This window comes from Sinocyclocheilus grahami, unplaced genomic scaffold, assembly GCF_001515645.1.
Source record: "Sinocyclocheilus grahami isolate Dianchi unplaced genomic scaffold, SAMN03320097.WGS_v1.1 scaffold791.1, whole genome shotgun sequence".
NCBI classification, from domain to species: domain Eukaryota; kingdom Metazoa; phylum Chordata; class Actinopteri; order Cypriniformes; family Cyprinidae; genus Sinocyclocheilus; species Sinocyclocheilus grahami.
In genome coordinates, this window is record NW_015505970.1 from 1108763 (window position 1) to 1126674 (window position 17912).

The following is a 17912-nucleotide window of genomic DNA, read 5'->3' on the forward strand; positions in this document are numbered from 1 at the left end:
TATTATAACTAAAACTAAAACCATAAAAAACATGTTCATTAGTTGAAAAAAAAAACATTAAAAAATAAACATTAACTGGGAAAAAAATATATATAATAATAAAAACCTACATTCGTTTTATTTCAGCTAGTTATCAAGGCAGTATTTCTCATTTTTGTTTAGTTAAATACTAAAATAACTTAAAACTAACTAATATCTAAAACAAAAACTACACTAGTGGCCAAAAGGTAAAAAAAAAAAAAAAAAGTAAGATTTTTTTTTTAAATCATACTTACTAATTACTAACTGCTAATTTAGAATGGTAGTGTATCACGGTTTAAAAAAAAATTATATATATATATATTAAGCCACAAAAACTGTTTTCAACATTAATAAACATCAGCATATTAGAATGATTTCTGAAGGATCGTGTGACACTGAAGACTGGAGTAATGATGCTGAAAATTCAGCTTTGATCACAGCAATAAATTACAATTTACGATATATTCAAATAGAAAACAATTACTTTAAATTGTAATAATATTTCACAATATTACTGTTTTATGGTATTTTTGATCAAATAAATGCAGCCTTGGAGAACATAAGAGACTTTTTCAAAAACATAAAAAATCTTAATTATCTTTATAACTTAAAAATCTTGAAAACAGAAAATCTAACAATAAAATATAATTCAAATATAAAAGTATATAAATTATACTAGTTCCAAGGTTTTTGTTTATTTTGTGATAATGAGCGGCTGATATGATGTAACTCGCGTACTGTCAGGGTTTCAGTGTTTCAGTGTTTAACATGAGCTGCTGGTTTGAGGATGGGAGTGAAATTCTTGTGTAGATGTTATCTAGTACTGACCCACATTTGGGTCAAAACAACCCAATAGCTGGGTTTGTCCCTTTTTAACCCAGCGCTGGGTTATATTTAACCCAGCATTTTTTAGAGTGTATGCACTAATATATCAATACAAAGTGTTGAACAGCAATTTTTACTTTCATAGATTTGAGTAAACCTTTAAATATATAAAGATGCCACACAAAGACTTCTGTGAATATTTATGAGTGATTTTGATTGATTCTAATTTTGATTCTAATGTTTTTTGGTACTGATGGAATACAAAACCCGACTAATGACACGCTCTTTAGGAAACTTAAAAGGCCAAATGAAAAGTGCATTTAAATCATTGTAAACATTACCCAAGATACCCCTGCTGTAGTGTGAAACGCTTCTCTCTCATTCCTCTGATGTTTATCCGACCGCTGTGTATTAATGAACGTGTTGGGTATGAGGCAATATTTGAGATGATGTTTTATGAAATATTAGTCGGTTACTTTTGCAGATGCATCCAAACACAAACGTGCAGCAGATCTTGGGCCAATATTCCCTTTGAAGGTTGTTTATGAGTGGAGCTGTAAACAGGGCAGATGTGATTTCTTTAATCTCACTTCTGTTTCCTCTCTACTCCACCCTTCAAATCTCTCTCTCTTTCTCTCTCTCTCTCTCTCCACTTCATCTCTCATTCCTCGCTCTCCTCTGCCTCTCCTCTTTCCTATCAACAGTTTGAGGGTTTCTATCTTGTTCATTTCCTTTAATGATGATATATCACTGCTGTCCTGTCCCTCTGATTGTTCCAGAAGGCTGCAGAGTGTGTGTGGATCCGGTCAGTGGGAATCATGTACAGTATGTTTGTGTCTTGCCATTGGTTTGATTATTCACAAAGAAATTTGATTTTTTTTTTTTTTACTGCTTTTTGACACGTTTGCTAAACACAAAATGTTCTTTTTAAATGCAGAAGGTCTGTTCATTTCTGCTGCTTTTTTGTCCTGCAACCGGTTTTCACTTTGTCAGAAATGTCTACAACATCTCCTTTCAGGTGTTTATGATCAATCCGATCAATAAAACGCACGATCATAAAGCTATAAGCATAAACTCCAAAAGTTCTGCCATGTTTTGAAACTCATGCATGCAACACTACACTCTAAACAAAAATGGTGCTAAATAGCAGTAAAAGGGGTTCCCTTCAACCACCCTAAAGAACCGCTGAAGAAGAGCCAATTTGTGTGTGTGTAGCACATGCACACTGTAGTCCGAGTGAAGATATGGCTACTGTTATTATGTATATGAACACAGTTATGTGTTGACATGAGTTCCAACTTAATCACAGTACTGCCATAATAGTATTATAAGGCTGCATGTAAATGTGGACATGAGTTCCTGTCCTGTGCAGGTGTGGATCAAAGAGCAGTGGATGAAAGACCTGATTGAAGACTGTGTTTTAATGAAGGATTGTGTGATGTGTTTCATATGCAGATGTTTTCACCTGTTATTCACTGAGTTGCTTTAGTATTTAACATGCTTATTTGTTCAGATAATGAGCATGCTCAGTGTTTCTGTGCTCTTTTGCATTCACACAAATATGTCAAGAACATGTTTGAGAGTTGAGTAGTTTATGCAAAACAGCAAACTATGTTAAAATACCTTAATTTACATGTAAACATGGTTGTTTACATTTAAAATGTGAATATTGTTGTTTTTAAAATGTAAATATTGGTCAACCCCCCCCTTTCACCCTATACACAATGTTTTATGAATGTATTTAATTTTCACTATAGTTTACTCAAATAGATATAAATAAATCAAAAAGTGTTGCAGTATATTTATTCAATGTTACAGTAAATTACAGTAATTTTTAATGTAATGTTATATATTTTTCTAATTGTTTTAAAATATATATGTGACCCTGGAGCACAAAAGCAGTGTTATGTCACTGGGGTATATTTGTAGCAATAGCCAAAAATACATTGTATGGGTCAAAATTATAGATTTTTCTTTTATGCCAAAAATCATTAGGATATTAAGTAAAGATCATGTTCCATGATGATATTTTGTAAATATCCTACAATAAATATATTAAAACTTAATTTTTGATTAGTAATATGCATTGCTTAGAACTTCATTTGGACAACTTTAAAGGCGATTTTCTCAATATTTAGATTTTTTTGCACCCTCAGATTCCAGATTTTCAAATAGTTGAATCTCAGCCAAATATTGTCCTATCCTAACAAACCATATTTATTCAGCTTTCAGATGATGTATAAATTTCAATTTCAAAACATTTACCCTTGTGACTGGTTTTGTGGTCTAGGGTCACATATATATTTTATTATATTATTATATACTCTATATCAAATATATTATGCAATATAGTAATTGTTTAATTTTGAGTGTTTCATTTTCAGGAAGTAATGCAAAGATCCTAAAGGTCTAAAACAAACTTGATTTCCTTTTTGTCAAATATAACTTATCATTAATTACTCAACTCTCAAACATGTTGTTGATATATTTGACCACCTGATACACTACAAATCAGCACAGAAACACACACACACGGTCATTATCTGAACAAATAAACCTGCCAAAATATAATTTCTTATGATTTTTCATTCGTTTTATTTAGCAGTGAAATGTGGCATGGACATGTTTTCATGAGATTCACCCATTTGAAAGAGCGTGTTTGTGTGGGTAGCATGTATTGCCATGTTTTTGGCCATGTTTGCATCATGCCTACATGTTAATCCCGTGTGTGTCTTTGTGCAGAGCTGCCAGAGAACTGGACAGACACGCGGGAGACGCTGCTGGAGGGGATGGTCTTTCAGCTGAAGTATCTGGGCATGACGCTGGTGGAGGAACCCAAAGGAGAAGAGCTCTCAGCCGCTGCTGTCAAGAGAATCGTTGCCACAGTAAGAAAAACGTACACCATCACCAGCCAATGAAAGACTGAAATGAATGACAGGGCAAAGGTCTTGTGCCCTTTTAAAATGTAGTCATTCTACTTTCTTCTGAGGTCTAAAATATTTAGGGCTGTAGCTATCGATTATTTTAGTAATCGAGTATTCTACAGATTATTCCATCGATTAATCGAGTAATCGGATAAGTAATTTTTCTTTATTAAAGGGCAATACTAAATATGCAAGAGATAATAAGATAGAGCTCTTAAAATAAACAACTAATTTTTCTTTTTAGATAAATTAACATTTTTATTGCTGAAATTGCATACATTAATAACCATGAAAACTAATCCCATTTAATGTATTTAATTGCCAAATTGCATTCAAAATGCAAATACAAATAAATACAAATAAATAAAAATACAAAAATCTATTTCACATTACTTTAAAAAACGTAAACAGTACAAACTAAAACTAAGGCATAAATCAAAATAATAGGACCGTACTGACCCGAATATAAGACAATGTTTTTTTCTTGGAAATACATCAAGGCTGTAATTTAGTCAAGTTAATTTAGTACATTGTATTGTTTTTTTTCTTATACGCAGTGTTATTTTAGTATTGCTTATTATATATTAATACACCCATTCAAAATAAGAGAAAGTCAGTAAACTAAGAGGAATGTATATGTTTAAAACAAAGTAAGGGCAAGAACTAATGCTAAAAATAGGTGTATATCTGTCAAAGGGGTAAATCTATGCAAAAATTGTGTAAAAATATGTAATTCACTTTGCAAATTTAAGAAAATGTATAAAAACATGGTGTTAAATAATTATATTACTCATTCTCAATAAATTGTGTAAGTATTAATGAACATATTGAAGTAATGGAATGTGTATTATGTAACTTTTGTTTATCTTGTATTATCAAATCTAGTGAAAAAGTGACGTACATCGTTAAATATGTATAAAGTGTAGGCTTAATAAGCAAGGCTTCTGCCTACACCTTTTTCGGAAATGATGTGCATTTATTTTATTTTTTGTGAAAAGTCGTCTGTAAGGACCGAAATAAACATAATTGATTGATTGATAATACACGGTTATAATATCTATCGATATTTTGAATTGACCTTTATTTTGACATTTTCAGTTTTTATTTGAACTTTAGTTAGTAGTTTTGTTTGTGCTTTTGTCATTTTATAATATTTCATATTTATATTTAGCTTTAACATGTTAACTTTTTCGGAAATGATGTGCATTTATTTTATTTTTTGTGAAAAGTCATCTGTAAGGACCGAAATAAACATAACTGATTGATTGATAATATACGGTTATAATATCTATCGATATTTTGAATTGACCTTTATTTTGACATTTTCAGTTTTTATTTGAACTTTAGTTAGTAGTTTTGTTTGTGCTTTTGTCATTTTATAATATTTCATATTTATATTTAGCTTTAACATGTTAACATTAGAAATGTTTAAACATTTCTAATAAGTAACTAATGTTTTTTCCTTCTAATATTTATATTTTATTTATTTTAATTTAATCAAAGAAAGCCATTTTAATATATATTTTTTTCTATTTATTTGAGATATTTTAAAACATGCTGCTCATTGCACAAGATGCTGAAAAAAAACAATAAGCTCTTCTGTGAAAGCCTTCAAAATTGGCTCTGATGGCTTGAGTAGGAACTGCTTGATAAAGCAATTTTTTCTGTTTCTCTCTCTCTTTCTCTCTCTCTCAGGCTAAAGCTGGTGGGAAGAAGCTTCAGAAGGTGACGCTGAAGGTTTCTCCTCGAGGGATTGTTCTCTACGACAGTGTATCAAACCAGCTAATAGAGAATGTGTCCATATACAGGTGAGTTTATTTGTCATGTTACCCTGTCTGATACTGTGTCTGTGCTGTCTGTCTCTAGGGATGGAATATGTGTGTGTGTGTGCGTGTTAAAAAAATATATCAATACAATTTTTTATTTATATTATATATTAATATGTGTATTTAAATTTAAATGTGAACGAATGGAGATGTTCAAGGAACAGCTGTCATGAAAATCAGAAAGCAGTTACAGCATTGACTTAAAAACCGATCTAGTTCTGAATAAGCACTGGTTTTCGATAGTCTACCCCATCTGTCTTGCAATAAAAAAGAAAGGAGTTGTTGATGCCCCCTGAAATCCTGCCATTCATCATTTCGAGCGGTGCGACCTGAAGATTACTCTGTTCATACAGACAGAGGGAGAGAGAGGTGTTTGTGTCAGGATCATCTATCGATCTGTTTTAGTGTCTCTGAGGCTCAGACAGACACTCTCTGACCCTCATCTGGGACCGCAGCTATTATTGGAAGCTTGCACACGCTCAGTGCGCTCAGATGCCGTCTGTGGTGTGTGTGATGAATAAACATGTCGCCCAGCCGGTCTCTCCACACTAATTACACCAGCAATGCTCCAATTATGTGGCTAGTTCTAATGAAAACAGGTCCACGTTTCAATTCACCCTAAAATCAAAAAGAAAAAGATCAGAAAATATGTTCTGAAAATGAAAATGAAGAAATTAAAATTGTAGATCCCTGTGTAGATCCATTAACATTTTTTGCACTGTGATATTATTTTCATGACAAATAAGCACATTTTCTCTCAAATTCTAAAGTAATGTGTGCAGACAAAATGAAATTAAATTCTATGTTAATGTAATAATTTTGTGAAATTACTATTTTATATATTATTTTTTTTTTTTTTGGTGCTCAGGTATTAATTATGATTTTTTTTGTTATTATCAATGTTGAATGTTTAATCTGCTTAATCTTTTTTGTGGAAACGGTGATACATTTTTTTTCAGGATTCTTTGTTTAATGTTCTTTACTGTCACTTTTGATCAATTGAATGTGTTCTTTCTGAATAAAATTCAATTTTTATCTTAATCCTAACTTTTGAATCGTATGTATCATGGTCTCCACAAAATATTGATATATAGCAAAATATATGTAAACATATATTCAGAAAATCAGCATATTAGACTGATTTCTGAAGGATCATGTGACACTGAAGACTGGAGGAATGATGCTGAAAATTCAGCTTTGATCACAGCAATAAATTACATTTCAAAATATATATTCAAATAGAAAACAGTTATTTAAAATTTTTATAATAATTCACAATATTACTGTTTTACTGTATTTTCAATTAAGTAAATACAACCTTTAAAAAAAAAAAAAAACCTTTAAAAAAATCTGAATTATTCCAAACTTTAGACCAGTAGTGTATTATACTTTTTATTTTTTATTTTTTTTCAAATTAGGATAAACTACTCTGGTCCTCGTCAGACAGAAGTGTGTGTGAGGCAGATAAAGTTTTCATAAGTGTCTGTAAGTACAGTATGTGTGTGAATTTTTAAATGTGAGACAGGACAGATGGTGGTCATCCATCATTAGTCCCGCCCCTGCTGCTGTGAGGCCTCTGATAGGCTGAGCCAGCTGTCACTCAGGGCCGAGGGGAGAAATCAGCACTGGAGGAGTTCATGAGTTTACTGCACATTACAGTGATGTCAACAGGATGCCAGAGACGATGCAGTCATAGTCCAGCTCTCCCGCGTGTCTCTCTGTGTGTGTGGGTGTGTGTTATGGTTTGGTGGGTCAGCTTTCTGTCAAAATGCTGATGGAGTGTTGAACATGGAGGACTCGGCACTGCTTGTACATGTTTTTTTTATTATAAATCTCAGAGGAGGTGACGTGATGGTCTGTTATACACGAGTGTGTGTGGAAGTGATTTAGCTGTGGATAATGGACAGTGGGTGTGTTTTGCTGGATAGAGACCAATCTGAGACCGTCTGGGATTATTTCCCCTATTTCATTTAAACTGGGAGATAAACAGAAAGTTTTAGGATTTAGGTCACTGACCAAATGAAAGAAAAAATGTGTTATTGATAAAGTGAACTACTTTACTTCCAGTTCATGCTCCTGATGAAGCTCAAGGTGCTCTTTGAAACATCTCAGATCATGCTGGAGAACATAATCAGCAGGTTATGTTCATGTGCTGCTGTAATTACAGCAAAAAACAACAACAGACCAAATACTCTTTTCACTCATTATGCTCATAATGAAAAATAGTGTTTTCACTAGTGGTCTCAGATATTTGAAACCAACTTATGTATCGCAAAAAGGTTTAAAAGTTCAAAATGTTTTGGGACTGTATTTTTTTATTTTAATTTTAAAGATTTTTTTTTGATGTTGCTCACCAAGGATGCATTTATTTGACTAAAAATATGGTAAACACAATAATATTGTGAAATAATATACGGAGTGTCTATTTACATTAAGTGCAAATAGCCCGCCTTGTTGGCAGAGGCTATTTACACTAGCTCCACCCACAAATGTGTGATAGGGATGGTCAACACTATAAAAGACGGCTGACATCTTCAGTGGCATAGATGGTAAAGCGTGTACCGTAGTCTTTTTGACACGTTCGACTGGGTTCGAATCCGCCTTTTACCGAACGTTTTTCTCTCCCTTTTCAAATCTCATATCACATAAAAATAAAAATGAAGGAAATAATCAAAAAGTTGAAAATAAAGTATCGGGTAGGGTTAAGATAGGCGTAGGGAGGGCTTTATTGTCCCAATAAGGTGGCATCCATTTAATAATTTGAATTAAAATTATATAATTATGTTTTAAGATTAAAATTGATATATTATTGAATTAAAACACTCGATACATTATTACTGCATACTGTTTTATAATGTACTATAATACTGAGGTGCAGATAATTGCCACTATTTGCAATAAGTAGTATAAATAGCAGAAAATCATGTTATTTTAACATAGTGTAAATAGAATACATTGCTATTTGCACTTAGTGTAAATAGCATCTATCGCTAAGAAAATATGCTATTTTCACTTATTGCCAAATATATAACCATTTAAAATAACTGTTTTCTATTTTAATATTCTATTTTATTTTAAAATTGTTTTCTATATTTAAAATTTATTATTTGAATATATTTTAAAATGCAATTTATTCCTGTAATCAAAGCTGAATTTTCAGCATCATTGCTCCAGTCTTCAGTGTCACATGATCCTCCAGAAATCATTCTAATATGCTGATCTGCTGCTCAAGGAACATTATTATTATTATTATTATCAATGTTGAAAACAGTTGTGCTGCTTCGTATTTTTTGTTTTTGTTTTTGGAAACCGTAATACATTTTTTCAGGATCCTTTAAAGAATAGAAAGTTCAAAGAACAGCATTTATTTTAAATATTAGACTTTTGTAACATTTTTGCTGTCAGTTTTGATCAATTGAATGCATCCTTGCTGAATAAAAGTATTAATTTCTTAAAAAAAACGTTTATTGACTTTTGAGTGGTAGTGTACAAAATAATAACTGTTCAGGAACTATTTACTGTACTTTTACATAGGTTGTCTTTAGATTGATTTTGCTCATATGTTGTTTGTTGTCTGTAGGATATCATATTGCACGGCTGATAAGATGCATGATAAAGTGTTCGCCTACATCGCTCAGAGTCAATGCAATGAAACGTTGGAGTGTCACGCGTACCTCTGCACCAAGAGGAAAGTGGTGAGTGTGTGTTCATGTGTCTGTGGGTCAGAAACACTCCTTGTCTTTCCTTCAGTCTATAAATAGCATTATACGTTAAGACCACACTTCCTCTGAGAGAGAGAGAGAGAGAGAGAGAGACAGAAACCAATGCGCTGTCTTTCTATCCATGACAAGAAATGTGGCGTTGACACCTCTCTTCCCTTTTTCTCCATCTATCTCAGGCTCAGGCGGTGACATTAACGGTGGCTCAGGCTTTCCGTGTGGCATTTGAGTTTTGGCAGACTGCTAAAGAAGGTACGATACACAACTTCAGCCATCCCAGCACAGCTCTTGTTTATCATTCTTTCTGACTCTTTCTCTCTTTGTTATGGGCTGTGGAGCACGTAGGGAGGGCTTTATTGTCCCAATAAGGTGGCATCCATTTAATAATTTGAATTAAAATTATATAATTATGTTTTAAGATTAAAATTGATATATTATTGAATTAAAACACTCGATACATTATTACTGCATACTGTTTTATAATGTACTATAATACTGAGGTGCAGATAATTGCCACTATTTGCAATAAGTAGTATAAATAGCAGAAAATCATGTTATTTTAACATAGTGTAAATAGAATACATTGCTATTTGCACTTAGTGTAAATAGCATCTATCGCTAAGAAAATATGCTATTTTCACTTATTGCCAAATATATAACCATTTAAAATAACTGTTTTCTATTTTAATATTCTATTTTATTTTAAAATTGTTTTCTATATTTAAAATTTATTATTTGAATATATTTTAAAATGCAATTTATTCCATTGCTATTTGCACTTAGTGTAAATAGCATCTATCGCTAAGAAAATATGCTATTTTCACTTAGTGCAAATAGCCGCTGCCAATAATATAACCATTTAAAATAACTGTTTTCTATTTTAATATTCTATTTTATTTTAAAATTGTTTTCTATATTTAAAATGTATTATTTGAATATATTTTAAAATGCAATTTATTCCTGTAATCAAATCTGAATTTTCAGCATCATTACTCCAGTCTTCAGTGTCACATGATCCTCCAGAAATCATTCTAATATGCTGATCTGCTGCTCAAGGAACATTATTATTATTATTATCAATGTTGAAAACAGTTGTGCTGCTTCGTATTTTTTGTTTTTGTTTTTGGAAACCGTAATACATTTTTTCAGGATCCTTTAAAGAATAGAAAGTTCAAAGAACAGCATTTATTTTAAATATTAGACTTTTGTAACATTTTTGCTGTCAGTTTTGATCAATTGAATGCATCCTTGCTGAATAAAAGTATTAATTTCTTAAAAAAAACGTTTATTGACTTTTGAGTGGTAGTGTACAAAATAATAACTGTTCAGGAACTATTTACTGTACTTTTACATAGGTTGTCTTTAGATTGATTTTGCTCATATGTTGTTTGTTGTCTGTAGGATATCATATTGCACGGCTGATAAGATGCATGATAAAGTGTTCGCCTACATCGCTCAGAGTCAATGCAATGAAACGTTGGAGTGTCACGCGTACCTCTGCACCAAGAGGAAAGTGGTGAGTGTGTGTTCATGTGTCTGTGGGTCAGAAACACTCCTTGTCTTTCCTTCAGTCTATAAATAGCATTATACGTTAAGACCACACTTCCTCTGAGAGAGAGAGAGAGAGAGAGAGACAGAAACCAATGCGCTGTCTTTCTATCCATGACAAGAAATGTGGCGTTGACACCTCTCTTCCCTTTTTCTCCATCTATCTCAGGCTCAGGCGGTGACATTAACGGTGGCTCAGGCTTTCCGTGTGGCATTTGAGTTTTGGCAGACTGCTAAAGAAGGTACGATACACAACTTCAGCCATCCCAGCACAGCTCTTGTTTATCATTCTTTCTGACTCTTTCTCTCTTTGTTATGGGCTGTGGAGCACAAATCCACATGTGTCATACTTAAAGCTGAAGTGTGTAATTTCCACACCACTAGCGACACCAAACACAAGTCCAAAAATAATGACTGTTTCCAAACAGGTTTCTGAAACACTTCCATCTGCCATTGGTCGTATTAGCCAATAGCTCCACCTTAGACTTACACTATTAGTTAATTTTGATGATCGAGATTCATCTGCTTTGATCCTTCCCTTTTTAAATAATATTAAATGTTTTTTTTCACTGTTTACTTTTTGCATTATACATTTTGAATTTAATTGGCAACAACAACAACAAAAACTCTTTTAAAGCCGTTTCACAGCACATATTTTTGGAGAATTTTGAATATTGCAAAAAGGCTGAAAATATCAAGATATTACTGTTTTTTAATCTATATCGCCCCCAATCCTGTCACTATGTATTTATTACTTTAAAAAGGCATGGTCTTGTAGAATAATGAGCTTTTAAGGGACTGTATATTTTCTTTATTTCATGCAGGGATGGAGGACAAGAAAGAGATTTTAGTGCAGTGAGAATAGAGCAGGTCCATTCGTACAGATCAGCAGAACATAGATGTAATTTACTGCATGTTTGAACATGCCTGCCTGCGTGTGTGTGTGTGTGTCCTGAGGCCTGTAGAGATTTACTCATTTCATCTCTCTGCACCTGGCAGTTTGTTGCAGGGTCTGTTCATCTGGCAAGACTTTTTTTTCTCCATCTCATTGGGTTTTACTGCAGGGTCTAAAATATAAACAAATGACACAGTTATATTTCCATTGTGTTTTGATGGCTCTGAATAGTGCTGTCTGTGCATCCTGTTGTGTTAAATGTTTAATTCAAGAGTGACACATGTGATGAGAGCAAGGAAGGAAAGGCAGAACATGTTTTTATAAGTTTGGTAATTCCAATCACCACCTTCACTTTTCAAAAACTACAACGAATGACTCGTTTGGACTACAACGCATATTTTCCGGGATTTGTGATATCACAAATATCGACGAATGGGACGAGACCTGATTGAGCTGCACTAGAGAAGGCAACGAGTGTTATCACTATGTCGGAGACACTAGCTTTCCCAAGGCAAACGAACTTAGAGTCGTTACAATCATCCGGGTTTAAATCGCGCTCAAATTGATTTGATTTTGACGCAATATTTACACTGAAGCTCACAGGCGGCTATGATAAGGAGTGTGACATTTCCCGACCAGGCGCCAAGTGATTGACGCAATATTTACACTGAAGCTCGCAGGCGGCTATGATAAGGAGTGTGACATTTCCCGACCAGGCGCCAAGTGATGCCAATCACAACACACACTGACCCAGCTAACCAATCACAACACACACTGACCCAGCTAACCAATCACAGCACAAACTGGCCCAGCTAACCAATCACAGCACATTTCGTATTTCAGAAGGCGGGCCTTCATTTGATACAGGAACTATTCGAGCCGTTCCTGCCAGACTGGGGAGAGAGGTGTTGTAATAATGTAAAATATGTGAAAAAGAATGTGTTTTTCGAACAACCTAGTATGAGAGCCTGTTCTAGTACACCCCCAAAACAAAATCAAGACTTTGTAAAAGACCATAATAGGACCCCTTTAAAAGAATTTTGAAAGCTCATATAAAGAACATGTTTTTAGTGAATGTTTAATAGAATTAAATTAACAACAATACAAGCTTGACATTTCTGCTTTTAAACCTATGTTTTCAGAGAAAGAAAAGCAGGTGAAATGTGGATCAGATGGAGAGGCGGCCAGCAGCTCTCAGTCTGATAGTTCAGCCAGTCTGGGCAACACGAAAGGAGGAGGTGATTCCTGGAACACACACACACACACACACACACACACACACACAGGTTTGTTTTTGTGAAAAGTGGGGACATCCCATAGGCGTAATGGTTTTTATACTGTACAGACCGTATATTCTATTGCCCTACACCAACCCTACCCCTAAACCTCCCCCTTACAGGAAACTTTGTGCTATTTCAGATTTTCAATACACTCCATTCTGTGTGATTTATAAGCGTTTTGAAAAGTGGGGACATAGGGTAATGTCCTGAAAAGTCACCTTCTCCTTGTAATACCTATGTTATACCTTTGTCATTATACAAATTTATGTCCTCATTTGTCACAAACACACAGACACAGACACAGACACACACACACACACACACTTTCCTTACTAGTTGTCTAAATCTTCTATTTAAATATGAGTTTTTGTCCTAACCAGCCATGAATGCAACAATCAACAGGGTAGTTTGTCAGTCAGTTTCTATGGTGTTGCGCTGTGTAGCTCCGCCCACAGTGCAATCTCATTGGTCCAAAATCCCACTCCACATAAGTGTATGAATTAAATAAATTAAAATTGCTCTTATTGCCTCTGTGTTGTCACATGGTATCTTCAAGTTTCAGTGTAGACAAATTAATAGTCGCTGGAAACATGATGATAATGCATTGGGGTCAGTAATTTTATTTTATTTTTTAAGAAATTAATATTTTTATTTAGCAAGGACACATTAAATTGATCACAAGTGATGGTAAATACATTTAAAATGCAATAAAGATCTGTTTCAAATAATTGCTGTTCTTTTGAAAAATATTGGAAAAGAAACTTATCACGGTTTCCACAAAAATATGAAGCAGCAGAACGGTTTCCAATATTGATAATGGTAATATATGTCTCTCGAGCAGCAAATCAGCATATTAGAATGATTTCTGAAGGATCATGTGACACTGAAGACTGGAGTAATGATGCTGAAAATTCAGCTTTGCATCACAGGAATAAATTACATTTAAAATACAAACCCAATTCCAAAAAAGTTGGGACACTGTACAAATTGTGAGTAAAAAAGGAATGGAATAATTTACAAATCTCATAAACTTATATTTTATTCACAATAGAATATAGATAACATATCAAATGTTGAAAGTGAGACATTTTGAAATGTCATGCCAAATATTGGCTCATTTTGGATTTCATGAGAGCTACACATTCCAAAAAAGTTGGGACAGGTAGCAATAAGAGGCCGGAAAAGTTAAATGTACATATAAGGAACAGCTGGAAGACCAATTTGCAACTTATTAGGTCAATTGGCAACATGATTGGGTATAAAAAGAGCCTCTCAGAGTGGCAGTGTCTCTCAGAAGTCAAGATGGGCAGAGGATCACCAATTCCCCCAATGCTGCGGCGAAAAATAGTGGAGCAATATCAGAAAGGAGTTTCTCAGAGAAAAATTGCAAAGAGTTTGAAGTTATCATCATCTACAGTGCATAATATCATCCAAAGATTCAGAGAATCTGGAACAATCTCTGTGCGTAAGGGTCAAGGCCGGAAAACCATACTGGATGCCCGTGATCTTCGGGCCCTTAGACGGCACTGCATCACATACAGGAATGCTACTGTAATGGAAATCACAACATGGGCTCAGGAATACTTCCAGAAAACATTGTCGGTGAACCCAATCCACCGTGCCATTCGCCGTTGCCGGCTAAAACTCTATAGGTCAAAAAAGAAGCCATATCTAAACATGATCCAGAAGCGCAGGCGTTTTCTCTGGCCCAAGGCTCATTTAAAATGGACTGTGGCAAAGTGGAAAACTGTTCTGTGGTCAGACGAATCAAAATTTGAAGTTCGTTTTGGAAAACTGGGACGCCATGTCATCCGGACTAAAGAGGACAAGGACAACCCAAGTTGTTATCAGCGCTCAGTTCAGAAGCCTGCATCTCTGATGGTATGGGGTTGCATGAGTGCGTGTGGCATGGGCAGCTTACACATCTGGAAAGGCACCATCAATGCTGAAAGGTATATCCAAGTTCTAGAACAACATATGCTCCCATCCAGACGTCGTCTCTTTTAGGGAAGACAACATGTTTTCCAACATGTCAATGCCAGACCACATACTGCATCAATTACAACATCATGGCTGCGTAGAAGGATCCGGGTACTGAAATGGCCAGCCTGCAGTCCAGATCTTTCACCCATAGAAAACATTTGGCACATCATAAAGAGGAAGATGCGACAAAGAAGACCTAAGACAGTTGAGCAACTAGAAGCCTGTATTAGACAAGAATGGGACAACATTCCTATTCCTAAACTTGAGCAACTTGTCTCCTCAGTCCCCAGACGTTTGCAGACTGTTATAAAAAGAAGAGGGGATGCCACACAGTGGTAAACATGGCCTTGTCCCAACTTTTTTTAGATGTGTTGATGCCATGAAATTTAAAATCAACTTATTTTTCCCTTAAAATGATACATTTTCTCAGTTTAAACATTTGATATGTCATCTATGTTGTATTCTGAATAAAATATTGAAATTTGAAACTTCCACATCATTGCATTCTGTTTTTATTCACAATTTGTACGGTGTCCCAACTTTTTTGGAATCAGGTTTGTACATTCAATTAGAAAACAGTTATTTTAAATCTTAATAATATATCACAATTTTTACTGTATTTTTTGTGAATAAATACAGCCTCGGTGAGCATAAGAGAGCTTAAATCATTTTGTACAGTGTCCCAACTTTTTTGGAATCAGGTTTGTACATTCAATTAGAAAACAGTTATTTTAAATCTTAATAATATATCACAATTTTTACTGTATTTTTTGTGAATAAATACAGCCTCGGTGAGCATAAGAGAGCTTAAATCATTTAAAAGTCTTACCGACCTAAACTTTTCAATGATAGTGTATTGATGAGAACTGAATAAATGCTGAATAAATATAAAAACACAATAAATGTTGTTAATTTTAAGATTCTTTGTTGCTTCCAGGTTTTGTACAGGTTTTTTTTTTTTGGTCACAACATGCCAATCTAATCTCCTTCGACCCATCCAGCAAGGATGGCAAAGATAATACATGGTATTCTTAAAAATACCTTACAGTACCACTTAAAGACCCCGGTATTATCATCTGATACCATCACTGGACCATGCTGCTTTTTTGTAAGGGTGCCAGAGGACCCTGAATTGATCTCAGGTTACAGAAATAATCCTGGATGGAGAGTTTAGTGAACGAATGAACCCTTGAGGACCAGTGATCCGTGTGCCATGAGACAGACTTGTGTGTGCATGAATAAAGCTCTGTGTGTTCGTAAATCCCATCAGATATCAGAAATATGAGTCTTTTAGTCTCACACACAGCGGCTGATCTCCGCTCATGAAATATGAGAGCAGGACAGAGATGGACACGTTTAACGGCTCAGGATCGGAGCAGAATGAAGGCAGGGAGATGAAAACTACATAAGAGAAAGATGATGATGATGAAAGAAGCTTTTGATTGAGTTTGTGAGGCATGTCACGGCTTGATGTTGAGAAGAGCATTGATTAATTCTCTTAAGTGCTCAGATCTGTATGATCACTGCAGGTGTGGAGATATTAAAATATTCTGTTTAAAGGTTGATCTATGAACTATAACCATTGTGTCTGTGATCTTGTGTTGATCCAGGTGGACTGAACCTGTAATAAGTATAATGTAAATATATAAATAAATCTGCCATGTTATATAGTTCATTAGCCTAACTGCTTGTTATGGTTTCCAAGAAACAGAGTAATTTGTCAGCAGCTTCAAACGTGACTCATCCAATCAGAATTGGGTATCAGAACTAGCTGTTTTATGGATTGTCAAATAAAATCACACCTTTACATCAAAAGAAGGAAAATATAATTTGGACAAAGAAAATGATGCCTGCTTTTGACCATAGTGGGTGGATGGATTTATTAATTTGCTTGTGTGTTTGTTTACTTTTCATGTATTCTTATTTTTGCATGATTTATTAGTTTTTTACATATTAGTTTATTTTATTTGTTTATTTATTTTTATTTATTTATTTACTTGTTTCATTAATTTTATTTTTTAAATTTATTCTTATTTTTGTGCATTTACTTATTTATTTTTACTTATTTACTTGATTTCATGTATTTAAAAAAAATCATATTATTTGCATTTATTTTTTACATTATTAATTTTTACTTATTTTCGTAGATATTTTTTATTTTATATTTTTAATCATTTTTTTATTCATGTATTTTAATTATTTATATATTTCATTTAATTTGTTTTTTTAATTTGTTTCTCACTTTATTTATTTATTTATTATCATTATTTTAATTTGTGTTTGTAGAGGTGGCCACTGGGGATCTACTGGACCTTGAATGTGGAGTAAAAGATCACTCAGGAATAGATGGCACACACCCGGCACAGAACCTCAGCACAGAGAACAACAACACTGTATGGGTAGGAACACACACACACAAACACACACACACACACCTGCACAAATGTGCTTCAGACATGTGCCAATATATCTAAAGTCAAAGTACTTCACCAGTTGATCTGAATAATTACTTAATATTAATCAGAATGAATTGAAATTGATGCTTTTTATGTCACCGATACTGAGAAAACCACTCACTGGTCATTTTAAAAAGACACCAGTGTTTATTTAATTCAGTCTACATACAATGATTTACATTTTTATTTTTTTAATTATTTTATATTAATATTTAACTTATATATTTAATATTTAAATAAAACAGCACATTTTATTTCATTTAACAGCACGTTAGTTTCTGCTGCAGTAATAAGAACCCATATGGTCTCCACATGAAGATGTTTATTTTAACTTGTTGCATTCTCTGCGGTGCCTTTTGCAGGAACTTGAGGATGGTCTAGACGAGGCTTTCTCAAGGTTAGTAAAATTTTATATGGAATTATATCTGGCACTTT

At 33.9% G+C, this 17912-nt stretch overlaps 1 protein-coding gene across 8 annotated transcripts in view; it reads left to right on the plus strand.

The window, feature by feature from the left end:
• The window catches only part of LOC107561785 (low density lipoprotein receptor adapter protein 1-A-like), a 57444-nt gene that overhangs the window by 28788 nt on the left and 10744 nt on the right, over positions 1-17912 (plus strand). For 5 of the 8 annotated variants that reach the window (XM_016246266.1, XM_016246270.1, XM_016246268.1 and 2 more), the window contains 7 exons: positions 3589-3731; positions 5466-5578; positions 9177-9291; positions 9495-9567; positions 12901-12996; positions 17308-17420; positions 17840-17874. In XM_016246266.1, the coding sequence (XP_016101752.1) occupies positions 3589-3731; positions 5466-5578; positions 9177-9291; positions 9495-9567; positions 12901-12996; positions 17308-17420; positions 17840-17874 (688 nt within the window). The remainder of the gene's footprint in view (positions 1-3588; positions 3732-5465; positions 5579-9176; positions 9292-9494; positions 9568-12900; positions 12997-17307; positions 17421-17839; positions 17875-17912) is intronic. The other 3 variants (XM_016246267.1, XM_016246269.1, XM_016246265.1) reach the window with 1 other exon arrangement.